This window comes from Pundamilia nyererei, unplaced genomic scaffold (assembly GCF_000239375.1).
Source record: "Pundamilia nyererei isolate P.nyererei 1_Seehausen unplaced genomic scaffold, PunNye1.0 scaffold00035, whole genome shotgun sequence".
Classification (NCBI taxonomy): Eukaryota; Metazoa; Chordata; class Actinopteri; order Cichliformes; family Cichlidae; genus Pundamilia; species Pundamilia nyererei.
Genome location: NW_005187436.1, coordinates 3,434,092 through 3,448,700, shown reverse-complemented (window position 1 = coordinate 3,448,700; position 14,609 = coordinate 3,434,092). Strand labels below are relative to the sequence as shown.

At 41.7% G+C, this 14,609-nt stretch overlaps 1 protein-coding gene across 4 annotated transcripts; it reads left to right on the top strand.

The window, feature by feature from the left end:
* The first annotated feature begins 2,502 nt into the window (after positions 1-2,502).
* On the top strand, positions 2,503-13,662 carry cunh15orf39 (chromosome unknown C15orf39 homolog). Of its 4 annotated transcripts, XM_005730042.2 has the most exons (4): positions 2,667-2,993; positions 6,057-9,333; positions 9,905-9,939; positions 11,505-11,566. In XM_005730042.2, the coding sequence occupies exons 2-4, from the start codon at positions 6,099-6,101 to the stop codon at positions 11,508-11,510; spliced, it is 3,276 nt and encodes a 1,091-aa protein (XP_005730099.1). In that variant the 5' UTR covers positions 2,667-2,993; positions 6,057-6,098; the 3' UTR covers positions 11,511-11,566. The 4 variants fall into 4 exon arrangements, with proteins under 4 accessions (XP_005730098.1, XP_005730099.1, XP_005730097.1 ...); XM_005730041.1 differs by lacking the exons at positions 2,667-2,993; positions 9,905-9,939 and adding an exon at positions 2,503-2,561 and having other exon boundaries at positions 11,505-13,662; XM_005730040.2 differs by lacking the exon at positions 9,905-9,939 and having other exon boundaries at positions 2,669-2,988; positions 11,505-13,662.
* The last annotated feature ends 947 nt before the right edge of the window (positions 13,663-14,609 follow it).

Here is a 14,609-nt window from a genome sequence, read left to right as displayed (position 1 = left end):
TCATCACATGACAGTGTGTTGTCATATTTCAGCAGTGATGAACAGTTAAACCCTAGCTGTATCAGTTACTTAAAAGATTAGTCAACTAACTGGTATTAGTACAATTTTAGTTCAAAGCAAGCTCAAACCTTTTAAAATGAATCAGTACTTCCCTTCATATAATAGCAGCCATATTTATTCAGATAGACATCTACAAACATGAGACAAAAGTAGACAAACTAGCATGCAAGAATAACAAGTCCGCAAATCTTAAAACCAGAAGGATCAGAAACGGGAGCAATTTCAAAACATCAGATAGTGAGGTTTTAAAATGTCCTCGGGCTGTAAAAATACGTTTGCAGTTCATTGAGTTTAAAAGGTCCAATGTACCTAAGCCATATTTATTTCTTGCTGGGAGTGTATATGTGGGACATGTTTAAGCATAACCTTAAACATTTAACTTTACCACAGTTATATTAACTGTAGACACAATCATAACTTCAGTTACTTTAATCCTGTTACTATTAAAATGTGGATTCATTTTTGTAGTTTTCTACTGAAAGCTGAGTGTTGTCTTTGCTGTGATGTATCAGAATTATACAGGTTAACTGTCTCATTAGGAGAAAAAATATCATTTGAACATCATATGACTCCTGCAACAAATTTCCTGTCAACACACTATAGGGTGAGGCTGTGTGTCAATATGTATGCACTTTCACTAACACATCTGAGACGAGTGTCTGATGCAACCCAAGCAGTCTCTAGGCTCAGTGTGTGTTTGTGACCTCTGGGAATGTTTAAGCGTGTTTCATCAGAAACTGCATCCTGAGAGATCACCTGCTCTGCTCCCTGTGTCACCACAGCTTGCTTTACCCACTCTGAGATGCTTAAAAGTGGTAAACACCATGCACATTCACTCAGGAGTGTGTTTTATGTGCATAAATAATATTTTGTATTATTTATGCACACTTTCCTACACTTTACACACAGATAAATTTATAGATGTACATCTTATGTCAATCACAGTGTGTGGTGGCTTTAGAATTTACTCTAAAAGCTCTCTTACAGACCACAAACCTGGAAAGGCTGTAATCTGTGTATATAATCTGACTTGGACTAGTTAAGAATTAGTCAGCATTTCCCACACGCTTCTGGATTTGAGTCAACCACGCACTGCTGGTGCATTTATTGCTTTCTTTGTATGCCTTCTTTCATCTGGGATACAACCCTTTTGTAAAGAAAATGTGACCCATGTTGGTAAAGCCTTCACTGAAATTCTCTATCTTAAAACATTCATATCTGTATATGTATGCATATTTAAAACAGGGAGGTCTCACACAGGGAAATGCCCACTACAAATGCAAAACTGCAGATTCCATTGCGAGTTAATTTGTGCGGAGCTATCCGTTATAAAGGGGCAGCCGTTTGGGCCTCTTTAAATAAAAACATGATCAAATCAATCAGTATCTTTTCATCCTGTGCAATCATTTACAGACTTGGCTCCCAGCAGTTGTTCTAAAAGTGTCTAAGTTATTTCTGACCTACTTATAAACATGCTTGTCATGTCTAGCTTTACATGTCTATCACATGTCTCAAAGCTATGTACTGTATATGTTTAATATTCCCTTTTTTGTTGCCTTGTATGTTGGATGATGTGTGAGTTGCCTTGATGGCTTGTGTTGGTTACCCCAGAGCTGTAATGCCATAGTAACAGGAAATGGGAAGATCTGAGGAATTATCCATGGGGGTGAATCATTCCTCACATCAGGTATAAAGATGCTCCTTGATGAGCATCTTTGTACCTGTGAAACCCCCCTTGGACTTGTGGAAGCAACCAACTTGTCTAGACTAAACTGTGGCACCCCCATGGGACACATAAATTAGACTTTGGCTCACAGGTGAGGGGGGACATGATGCAAGTGCAACAAGACATGTACTCATCCAGATGTCAAGTCAGTGGAGAGTGTAAGAATTTAGGTGTGCAATATATAATAGAAATTTATTATATTATAAAACATTTGATTAGATTGAAAGGTGAAATGCCAGTCATGAGTAATGACAAGAAATTTTAAAAAAAAAGTCTGCCCGGGGTAATGGCTGACCTGAATTTAACTTTGGTCAATTATAGTAAACCATTAACTTTATTAGGATGAGATCGACACATGCAATCCTCTGCCATAAACGCTTCTTTTAGGTGCAGCTATTTACATATATTGGATTCTCTTTGTGTCAAGTCATATATTTATTTTAATTTCTGAGAATACATGCATCCTGCCATAATAAGTCTAATCGGAGAGCAGTTTATTTTGACATTAGTGGGATGTCTTTAAACCAGTTTTATTGTTGCAGATATATTTAAATGTGTATGTTCCCAACCTTAGGCGTCTTCTGTGCCACTACACGGTTGAGTATGCAGTGACTAGTTCACGTAACCGTAGAGGTGCTGTGGGATAATGACTTGCATACAAGTCAACACAAAGATAAAGAACGGGGAATTATAAACACGTGATTTCCTTTATTGCTCCGAGACTGGCATGTCCGATTCTGACACTCAGGCATGGGAACCGGGCAAAGGCGCGAAGGTGAGAAAGAGTCAACCTGACAAACGTGTGTTATCTGACAGGGAGTGAAAAGGGGCAAAAAAACCCGACTCTTAAATTAATTTCGGCGGTAGCAGCAGACAGTTGGCAGCCGGACAAAAAGTCACTGAAAGCGAGAAAACATGACATGTGAAGAAAACAAGCCGTGGATAGAGGGAGGGTGTGACTCCGCCTATTGATCAAAGACCATCCTCCTTCCTTTTGTCTTTTCTTCAGTTTGTTAACTTCTCTAAAAGCCTCGTGGACTTCGGGCCAGCAGCGCAGCAGTTTTTTTTAGTAGGCTGTGCTGTCGCTTCATTTGGTGGGATTGACGCATCTGGACTGATCCACTCCACGGGCGGCGGAGAGATTTGCCCACTCTTTTCTTAGAAGTTTCATGGAGTCTTTGTGGAAATCATTGATTACACGGGTGAGGTAAGGAGAGTTGTTCGCAGTTTAAAGTAACTGACGACTGATTGTGATGCAGAAGTGCGTAAAGTCAGAAAAGCAGGACCGGTGAACCTTTTAGTAAAGCTGTCAGAGTGCGTCAAAGAAGGTGGAACTATTTCATACAGTCGAGATCGATTTATGCATCCTCTGATTGTGTGTGTGTGCGTGTGTGTGTGTGCGTGCGTGCGTGCGTGTGTGTGTGTTTGGAACTTAGTTTGGTTTTAGTTTTGCCGTGGTTTACGAGGCTTTCGCGGCTGTATGGAAATGACTCGCTCTGTGAGCGAAAGTCAAGCTCTTACGCCCGTCTTATTTCCATATTATTTGCGTCCTATTAAATTTGGCAGGCTGCTCTTCTCGGCAGGTCTCGTACTTTCACATTTTGGCTGAGAAGCAAATATATGTGCATCGTAAGCTACAGCTCACGAGGATGTCAAGAGAAGCTGAGAAGAAACTTTTTTTTCCTCCTCGTTCAAGTTCCGTTTTTTAATGTTTGGACGTGAGCCGCTTTCATTGGTTAAGTCTAAGACATATTGGAGGAAATTGATTTTTTTTTTATGTCACACCAACTTGCGGAGATCTTTCAACATATCCTAACCCGAGAGACTAATTGGTGATCAGATAAATGATTAATGATTGCTAGACTGGACTGAAGTAAGCTTTTACCTTTTCACTCTTCTCTCGCGTGGTTTTAAGCCACGGGCGTTTTGTTTTCGAAAGTTACGCTCTCCATCACCCTTGCCCTACAGATCATGGGAGTGGGAGGACACACAAAGGCGCATGCACACAGGCAGACACAAATTTTAGAGTGCGGTTTTTAGTCCGTTGAAAACAGCTCTGCGCAGTTTCCTCCATGCACATAAACCGCGTTTCTCCTCGCCATATACAGATAAGCCGTCACACCACTTGTGTGAAAGGTGTCAACAGGATGAGAAGATAAGATCTCAGTGCTGTGCTGTCATTAGACTGGAGAGGGTCACTGTGCGGGATTAAAGAAAAAAAAAAGTCGTTTACTTCTCTAAACCTCACCAAGAGTTTCAGTTATTCTCAGAACGTCTTATCATTTTTTTTTTGCATTTACAGATTGTGCTGGCAGATGTTGTATTTGCTAAACCTCTACACTTTAACTGTTGAGCCAAATTTCCACGCGTAGTCGGCAAGCGAGTGCAAATAAACCTTGGTATAATTTATAATTTATCTCCTCTATGACCTCATCGGTGCCTGCAAATGCTTGCATGGCAGATCACGTGACGACGTTATCTTCTTTTCATCTGCTCCAAGAAGCCAGACTGCGTTGCGATCCACACGTTGCTATGTATCTGTTATCTGTTATGTCTGTATCTTAAAAATGGGATGGGATGCATCTAGCATCTTACTCAAGTGAAGGTTTTGTATTCCACATTTAAACAAACCCCCCCACCCAAAGAAACAAAACAAAAAACAAACTCTCAATCATTTACTTCCAAACTGGAGGCGGGCTTCCTGTTCTGCTTTCCAATTTTTACACTTGCAGAACCTTCCTTGGTGAAAATGTGCTGTACTTCTTACGCTCAGCTTTACACTTACTAAAAGAGAGTGAAGTGAAAATATCAAGAATGTGCAAAAATACTTTTTTCTTAGGAAAAAAAAGGTATGTGTGTGTGTGTGTGGGGGGGGATTCTGATACTGCACTGTGGCTAGTGTTTATCACTTTGTGGATTACACATTGTCATTGCAGATCATTTTTCACTGTTCATTTACCTGCTGAGCCCCAAAGTCTTGTTTGGATGTTACTCTTAACTTTCATTTAAAAAAGCTGATAGGAGGAACTGTTAGCTGACTAGTTTCAGTGTCAGGCGTTACCAAAAAGAGTTTTTAGTCATTAAAAGCTAATCAGCAAATTCCTATAAATGGGAGTCAGATGCAAAACAGCACTGAAGAAGTATAACAAAGAAGTACCTACGGTATGACCAGAGGGCTGTGGTAATAAAATGCAGAACAGCAACAACTCCACTTGTTTTGTCTGAGAATGTAAACACGAGATGAGAAGTGCATGCCAGATCAGGCGATAAGTCCTACTTCGACAAAAGCGAGCCTAGCCTTTTTGATACGATCACAGTGACACATTGACATTTGAAGTAAGCCATGGTAAAACCATAACACATTATATGTGACTCACAGAAATGACAACAGTTGTGCTACAGTGTAGTTCTCATTTTTACAGATGGCCTTGAAGTTGAGACTGCTCTCGGTCACACCTGGATATTATGTTACCACAAGTAACAGTTGGAGTGGAGGTGGTACAGGGAGAGCCAGTCGGTTTGGCGCATCGTGTGTCAACTATCTCTTTGGCAGTTTGTGGAAAACCTTTCTCAAACCTGAGATTTCTCCTTGTACAAGAATTAAATTGTAACTCATTGTAGGAACCATTTATTAGCCGTGTGTGCTTTTTTTACTTTACAAGGTCAAAAGGAATGACTTACAAATAATTTGGTCCAGTTATTATTTGTCTTAAAACTGTGATTTTATGTGGTTATGCAATTATGTGTAATGTGAAGGAGTGGCATGGAAACTATGTTTAGGGCTGCAGTAGGAAGACGTGATGAAATAGCGATGAATGTACACCAAAGATTATTAAGTATCTACATGTTGTGCTCGCATATGAATTACTGAAGCCTTTTTACAATAAACCCTGAAGACTCTTCGTGTTTATTTACACCAGTGACCTGTGTGGTGATGGTCTGAGGCCGTCTGGCCTGGGTGGGGATTTTCTCTTCCACGTGATCCCCACACATTCCTCAGATAGTAACTTATTTTTCACATGCAGGACTCTTATTCCACCATTTATGTGCGTGAGTGTGATATGTGAGATAAACCTCAATTTATTTTTTTTTTAAAGTCACTTCAGTTCTTATCTCATGATTCTGCTACTAAGCATTTATTTTTCCATAACACACTTCGCTGCTATATCTGATGTCAACATAGTCGGATTGATTCCAGTGTTAAACAAACTTTTGATAGTTTTTCAGTGAGAAATGCCACAATCTAATTGTTTTTGGGTTTTTTTGGCAGGTCCGGAGCAATATTGATGAATCATCATAACAAGGCTACTACATGATGAGCAACCAGTCAATGCAAACCCTCACTGATGCAGTGTTACGAGCCAAGATGCCATTATTTGACCGGACGATAGCATCTGCAGGACTGTCAAAACCGCAAAATATGTCTGGTTTCCTGGGCAAGCAGGCGCTGCCGTGCCATGGGGCCTTCTTTGCTTATGACCCGAGAGGAAAAGAGGGAGCGGGATTCACTTCTCCTTGGAAGAACTCAAAGACATCTCTGCTGAACGACCGGAGTACTATGAGTCACCTCTCTGGCATGGAGGGAAACCATCTGATTTACAGACACGACAGCAATTCTTCAGAGGAAACTCAGTCTTCTGCTACGCGTCACACCCCGGTAAAACAGGGCTTTATGAGGTACAAGAAAAGTCCTGAGATCAGCAGTCCTACAGTTGCAGCGTCGTTGCCTATTAGAAAACAAAAAACTGGAGGTGAGACTTCATCACCCCCATCTGAAAACTCTGTTTACTTAGCGATTCCCAGGCCGGTTTACGGACATAATCCCTGCTGTAATGAACTGGGTTGCATGTTAGGACAACGCTACAGTGTGGAACATAGCTCTCCAAGGATACCAAACACTGTATATGAGCGTGACTGGATGCAAACTGATGCTCACTACGCTGAAAAACCATCTGTTGAAAGGAAAGGACAAGAAATGGGGCTTCAACAGAGAGTCTTACAGTTTGAACACAGCACAGATACACTGAAGAGGCTGACTGTGGACTCATACAGCCCTGTTAGAGGAAGAACTTTGCCTGCTGTGATTGAACCGCACTACAGCAGTTACCCCTGCACCTCAACTCGTCCACTGTTTGGTTCTTTAAGTGAGCATAGCCAGCCTTTACAGACTTCCCCCAGAGGCTACCCCAGCCTTTACCCCTCCCACCCTACATATGAGCATATGACCTCAGAGGTTTATCAGGAACGTTCTCCCATGTCCAAATATGGCCAACTAGCGCAGCACCAAGTGTTTTACTACCCCCAGGCAAATGTGGAGGTAGAAAACAGAACCCAGTGTAAAGATAGTGGCAGTAAGCAGAGAGAAGATGTTGCTGTTATTCATAAACACACAAGCTCAAACCCTCGGGAGCATTACATAGTGCCTCAGTCGCTTCATGCTGAAATTCCTTTGCCTTTGTCTAGCACTGAAATGTTGCCAAATCATTCTTTTATGCGGGGTTTGAACTATCCATGCTATGCTGTTCCAAGACTTCATTTAAATCCAAGCCAAATCAGAGCCCCCCTAAAAAGGCAACATGCATCACCTACTTTTCATCCTAGCCACAAAAATGTTTCGCCATCCAGCCAACATATGGATCACCCCATGGTGTCCGCCAGCAGTTTACAAAAGGACAAACCCAAGCACCCCGGCCTTCATGTTGACCACCTACCCATTTCCTCACCGTTCCTACCTGTGACTCAAACCAGCCCTGCCAGACGTGTGAGCAAGCCAGGTGTCTCACCATCAGTTATAGAAATGAGAGGATTCTTCCCCCCTCTCAACCGCCTGCATATGGACTCCCCCATCCTTCCACCACTTGGCTTGAATGTGGACAGAGCAGTGGACTATTCCTCCTGTGAATCTCAAGTCCCTTGCCCGACTCAGCCAAAAAACGTTCCAGTTTCCCCAGCCGTGTGGCGACCTCAGTCACCGAATCGGAGTTCAAATCGGATCCACACAGACGTGCCTAAGAGTGCAAATGTCCACAAAAGTATCGATTCTCCTGCTGTCGAAACAAGAAGCAAACATAAAAGCTCTGTGTCCAGTCCAGAAACCGCTGTTAATAAACAGTGTCTAAAGAGGAGCATTTCCCATTCATCTTCACCTGTCAAAATAAAAGAGGAGGATAAGGATTTATATGAAGTGGAATGGACCAGGAAGAGACAAAAGTTGAAAACTGAGATTATCCGAGAAGGAAATAAGAATGACTCTCCCCCTATGCCAGTTATTGACACTGTTTTCAGTTTGGCACCTTACCAAGGATATCTGCAGACCTCGGGAGGGATCTCTGGAGCTGGAGCATCAGGGAAAGCCTGTCAGTCCTCTGAGCAGCATGAAGTTAAATCCAAGCCAGACAAAGAAAAAAAACAAGATCAAGCTAAACAGGAGCCTGTTGTGTGTCTAGTTTTTAAAGAAACTCGCACTAATACTTCAAAAGAGAAAAGTGCTGCAGAAGCTGTTGAACCCAAAAATATTAAAGTAGAAAACCTAGATAAATCAGATATCAGCAGCTCTACAGATGACAGCATTTGTCCCAACCACAGCAGCAAAATGGAAGTCAAAAAAGAGCCCACAGAGACTGCTTCACCTGATGATGGACCTATTTTCTTAAAAAAGACAATTGAACCTGAAGAACATGAAACTAAGCCATCTAGAGCAGCTGAAAATAAGACTTCAGATGAGTCCAAACCTGCTGAGATGACTGCACAGACAAACATGACTTCTGAAGGTGACACAAAAGCAACACAACACAAAGAGGAGCTCATCCTTCCCCCCAAACCCACGACTCCACTGCCTGGGAGCAAACTAAATTTCAAAAACATTCCCCCTCAGTGTCTTAAACTTTCCACCTATAAGATTATTATCCCTAATGGCAAGAATTATTTCCCTGTTCCACGACCACAGAAGCCGACTGCACAGCCAGCAGCTGAGTTCATACCAAACCATGATATCCAAACGCCCGCCCGCAAGCATTTCCTTGAGCTGCACCAGTCATTCTGTAAGCTTGTGTCCAAATCTGTGTCGACTTCTTCAGAGCAGGACCTTAAAAAGTGGTTGTCCCAACTGAAAATAACCGAATCGGTGTCTCACGTGACCAAAGTCCAGAAAGTTTCCTGCCTGCTGGGGGTAAAAGCCAGAGAGGCTTGGCTCAACGAGGAGATGAAATCGGCACTTGACACGGTCCTCGACAGGTTAAGAGAGTACTCGATCCAGGAACGCTGTCCTTTTCCGCACGTCATGCGGACGGGAGCAGTGTTTCTCCCCATGCTGGTGGTCAAGGAGCAGCTGTTTCCTATGGTCCACGGCAGCTTCATTGACCAGGTCCTGCAGGAGCACAAAGTCGAGCTGCGACCCACCACGCTCTCTGAAGAGAAGATCCTCATCCAGCTTCATAAACGAGCCTGCTCCTCCAGACTCAGGAGACTGATGTCCCTCAAACACCTGCCCGACGTCTATGCCGACGCGGTCAACCTTCTGTATTATGTCTGCGTCTGCAAACAGCTGGGTGAGTGTACATTCAACACAGACATACCGAGACAAACCACCATGGTTGCTACAGTTACAACACTGTAGCCCTTTAAACCATTAACACCCCCTCCCCCCCACAGGTTTTGCAGTGAGTCCTCCATGTGCTAATTTCCCCGCAGCACCGGACACAACTGTGTGAAGAAATGTCTATAAGGCCAATGGCTTTAAAAATATTTTACAAGTAATTTAATATTTATGTGAATTAGCTAAGAAACAAAAAAATCTAAAGTATTCATATAAGATATAATATATCATCTCAGTGATTAGCGCAAACTATGTTCCTACTTGTAAAAAGATTTGTAATTTCTTATTATTAATTATGATGATTCATTTTGCTTGGTTTTATGAAAATCCCTGTTTCCTTAGTATAACTTTGATAGCATTCTAGGAGATCCCTTTCAGTACACGATGTGAACTGAACTTTTAGATATCATTATAAAGCATCATATTTCCTTCAAAGAATATTTTCTGCATTAATTGGCCCTTTTTGTAAGTAACCAATCAAAACAGAAGAACTATTCAATATAAAATCCATTTATTTTTTACAGAATCAACCTCATCTGACGTCCAAAAGAGAGTCCAGGTATTTTTTTCCTGTTGTCCCTCAATCTCACTACTCTTTTGCTTTTTTCCTGGTTTAGAAAGTGGGAATTTTTTCTTCTAACCTTCAGTAACAAATCACAAGAAGCTGAATGATTACACTGTGGGTGGGTTGAGGGGGAAAGGCGCTAAGCTGGGCTGCTTGGGGACATATGAATTTGTTGCCTACTTACAGCACTGTAGCTGAAACGGCGTAAGGCAGGCTGGTGGATGACATTATGAGGGGAAGGAAGTGAGAGGCCGCTACACACAAGAGGGATTAAGTGTGGCACTTTTTTTTTTTTTTAGGTCAGAGATCTTTTCAGAAGATGGTGACTTCATCCTTTGTTGTACCATCTCTAACTAACCCACATCTACACTGCATACAAGTTGCATTAGGCAGTTTCTGAGAATGAGTGTGTAATGTCCAAAGAACAGGACAATAGTATAACACCAGTCAAATCTCATGAAAAAAAAAACTTCTTCCTTCCTCACCTGCCTGGCTGTGTTCTCCACCCTCTGCATTTCTGATAAGAATGCTTCAATCTTGTCACAAATATAAACTGATCAGACAGACCCTTAAAACCAAGTTCCAAATATCGAACAGGTGCTCCCTGAACAGTTCTGACCCATTCCATCTCCGGGTGTCTTACAGTTTCTGGGACCAGGACGTGGGTTATCTAGATTGCAGGGTAGGTGTTGAGACTGGGTTAACATATCTGGGTTAAAAAAAAATCCAAATACTAATACAAACTTAAATCCCTTTCCCAGTCGTTTTAATGCTGTGGCTGATTAGTGTATACTTTCAGACTTCATCGTCATCACATTCAAGTATTCATGAAATGTTGCACATACTAAATAATAACAGTGCTCTCTCATTATAGGTGGGAAAAAAATGTTACATACATTAACTAAGTTAATCAACTTTATTTGAATTAAATATTTATGTAGTTAGTTGAAAATACAAAGATTATAGCATATCAATAGAGTCGTCCTTTTTAAAAAAAAAAAAATTATTGTTGCCTTTTATTTTGTCTGTCAACAGCTTCGATTGTATTTGCTTCCTGAACCTACTGAACTTGGCCTAATTGAACTGCTGTTCACTGCTGACATAGGTTCACATGGTTTTGGAGCACTTGACTCTAGTGTCTGAACATTTCTGTTGCCCTCTTCTTGCCTCACTGCTGTTTTATCCGTGACTGATAGCACCCCTCGCAGCAGCTGACTTTTTCCCAGCCTTTGTGTTTATTCCCACAGCCTTCTCTTCTCATAGCCATCTTTGCTGTAAGGGTGTTTCGTGGTGGAGGATCATGATGTGCAAAAGCTGAAATCCTTAGGTTTAGGTGTGAAATAAGCTCTTTAGGAAACCAAGTATTTTATATTTCCTTGTCAGAAATCCTGAAAGTCTGTTTCTGACTTGCTTCTCACTTGTAACTGTTTCCCTGATCACTGCATAAATTCCTTTGCCTCTAATCTTCCCACTTTGTGAGGAAGCAGAATCCTATATTTATTTGCGATATTTCAGCATTTGTTTTGAGCTCTCTTTTTGCCATTTTCCCTGTGTTGCAGGATTAGATATGGACTCCGATCACAGGGAACAAGATGGAAGCTGTGAAGCATCTAACAGCGGGAGGGTTCCTGTATTTTCTGACACCACTGCCTCCGCAGCCTCGCACTCAGAGTTGCAACCACAGAGATGTTCAGAGGATGAGGAAACACAATTGCATTTGAACAGGAATAAAACTAAAAGAAGAGTAAAGAGCCGTTCGAGGCGTACGTTTCTAGAAAACAGGTTGTCAGATGAGGAAGAGAGAGGGGATACGGACAAGGTTGTAGCTGAAAGCACTGTCAACACAACTGCAAAGAAAAACTGCAGTGCCCATGAGCCCCAGGAGAGTGATAATAAAGAGGCTGATTATATGGCTTCAGAGCAGAATCCATATATTTCATGGATGTGTCCTTTAACACTGGACGAGCTATCCCCATTCCCGAGTGACGCAGAAACTGAGGGATCTTCCAGCAGGTGGCACGTTGGTCAGTCCTCACCATCAGCCAAATCTAAGGAAAACTCTAAGAATTGTTCAGGAGTCATTGTTAAACTGAGGAAGATACTTAGTGAAGGTCTAAAGAGAAAAAAAACTCGATACCAAGCAGTGTCAGAGTCGGAGACATCTGCTGATGCTTCCATCTCACAGACTGATGACGGGGAGAGTGTGATCGGTGAGGCTGACGTTCACAGGAGGACACCCAAAACAAAGCACAGGTGGGAGAGAACAGGAAGCTTCTCTCATGCTTTAAGACCCCTTGGCAGCTCTTCTAAAAGAAAACATAGATCACTTTTGAAGATCAAATACTGTCCCTACTTGTCTGCCTGTCACAGCGCCGAACACAGGAGGCGATGGGTCCTGCGTTCAGCTGTGCAGAGGGCTCAGAGGGCCATGAGGTTCTGCTACCCCGAGTTGGTGGGAAAGAGGATCCGCCATCTGTACGAGGAAGTTGACAAATCAGAGGTGTGGTACAGAGGGGAGGTGCTGCGCATCCACGAGGCTCACCCCAACCCCCTTAAGACCATATTTGAGGTCAGGTATGACAGCGAGCCAGAGTGGAAGTACTACCTCGAGCTTCTCATAGACTATAAAAAAGGCTGGCTCAAAATTGAAGACTAGTTTCCAGGCACGTACACACAATGCTATGACACCTCTGTGAGCGCAACGACAGCTGAGCATTTTTTTTTTCTTAACTCACTTACGAAAGGTTCCTCGAGAATGAAGGTGAACTGGATTCTTTTTTTTTTCTACTTCTTTTTATATAAAATAATGAAGTCACCTAAAAATTGCCTGTTATGTAAGCACAAAGTTGTGCTTTCTTTAGTGATGGGCTATGTTCAGTGTTTAGCTCATTTTTTATTTTTTTTTACATTCTTATCATTTATGCGGTAACTTTATTTTAATAAATTAAATTTTGATGACATGAAAGAAATCACTGCCTCACTGTGCCCCTTTACTTTTATAAACTGCGAGCATCAGTGGAGTATTTTTTTTTTAAGTCATCCTGACCTTTCTTTTGAAACAGTGCAGCAGAGGGAAATTAGTGGCTTGGCGTAGTTTGAATGAGCATTACTTTCAAGCACCGTACTGTACCGTAATGCGGTGCCAGTCACATATAGCATTAATGCAGAAAACTGATCTTGACCCTGATGATGCCTTATTGTAAGTAATGTAAAGACCGGTGATGAATTAAATGGAAAAACTTTGACCCTTATAGTGACGCAAATTTACACTGCAAATCAATGCAAAGTTGCTCTGAGCCGCCACCTTTACCCATTTCTGTTCAGATGGAAATGTCTCTTTCAAGATGACAGTGCCCCTGTACACAGGGAACAAGGGTTTCACTGAGTGGCTGATGAGAATGATGTAAATAATATATACTATGGATGCGCTCTTGGATGCTCCCTCAACCACCATCAGCAAAATACCAAATGAGTGAAAGCACTAAAGTCAAAACACTGAATAACTTTGAGAAGCTTGGTCCAGTCCATTCAGTAGAGGAAGCTCCTTTAATTTTTCAACCCTTTGTAGTTTTTGTGTTGAAACTGCTCGGGTTTCAAAAACACAAGCCGAGTGTGCTGTATACAGTCAGTGTGAAACTTATGACTGAACCTCAAATCGTGGTTTCATTTTGTATGATTTTCCTACTTCTGCAGACTGAATTAAAACATTTGTCTCACCATCGTGTTTTGTCACTTCTCAACTCTAAATATTCAAGAGAAGGGAAAAAAACAATGTTAAGACTTCTTGTAAAGCTATAATGTGTTCCTAAACGAATGAATTGAAACCTGATTAGAGCAGGATGATTATGTTAGTTTGAGTCATACTGTTAGAATCCTCAAAGAACAGGCCAAGGAGAACGAGCGGAAGCAATCTTCCACATCAGCTTATTAATCAACCATACACCCAGAGTGATGCTGAAAAGCTAGTTTGTGTATTTATTACTTCTAGGCTGGACTATTATAATTCATTATTATCAGGCTCTCCTAAAAACTCAATGAAAAGCCTTCAGTTCATCCAAAATGCTGCAGTGAGAGCGTGCATATTTCTGCCATATTGGCTTCTCTTCATTGGCTCGACCGGTAAATCCAGAATTGAATTTAAAATCCTCCTCACATACAAGGTCAAGCAGCATCTTATCTTAAAGAACTCATAGTACTATATCATGCCAACAGAGCATTTTGCTCTCAGACTGCTGGTTTACTTGTGGTTCCTAAAATATTCCAGAGTAGAATGGGAGGCAGAGCCTTAAGTTTTCAAACTCCTCTTCTGTCGAATCAGCTCCCAATTCAGATTCAGGTGACAGACACCCTCTCTGCTTTTATGATTAGGCTTAAAACTTCCCTTTTTGCTAAAAACAATTTCAACGCTTAGTTACTTTGCAATAGGCTTAAAGTTGCTGGGGGCTTCCCATGACACACTGAGCATTTCTTCTTAACTCTGTCCTTATACACCATTTTCATTTAATCACTAGTTATGAATTTTGGGTCCTCTCTTCCTCCCCTCACCCCCAACCAGTTGTGTCAGATGACTGCTTTTTCCCCAAGCCTGATTTTGCCCAGAGTTTCTTCCTGTTAAAAGGGAGTTTTTCCTTCCCACTATCTCCAAGTGCTTGCTCAAAAGGGGT

Bases quoted from the DNA above. Each gene is read 5' to 3' on its own strand.
- cunh15orf39 (XM_005730041.1), top strand. From the start codon at position 6,099: ATGATGAGCAACCAGTCAATGCAAACCCTCACTGATGCAGTGTTACGA. The intron at 9,334-11,504 runs GTGAGTGTACAT...CCTGTGTTGCAG, and splicing joins CTGCGTCTGCAAACAGCTGG to GATTAGATATGGACTCCGAT.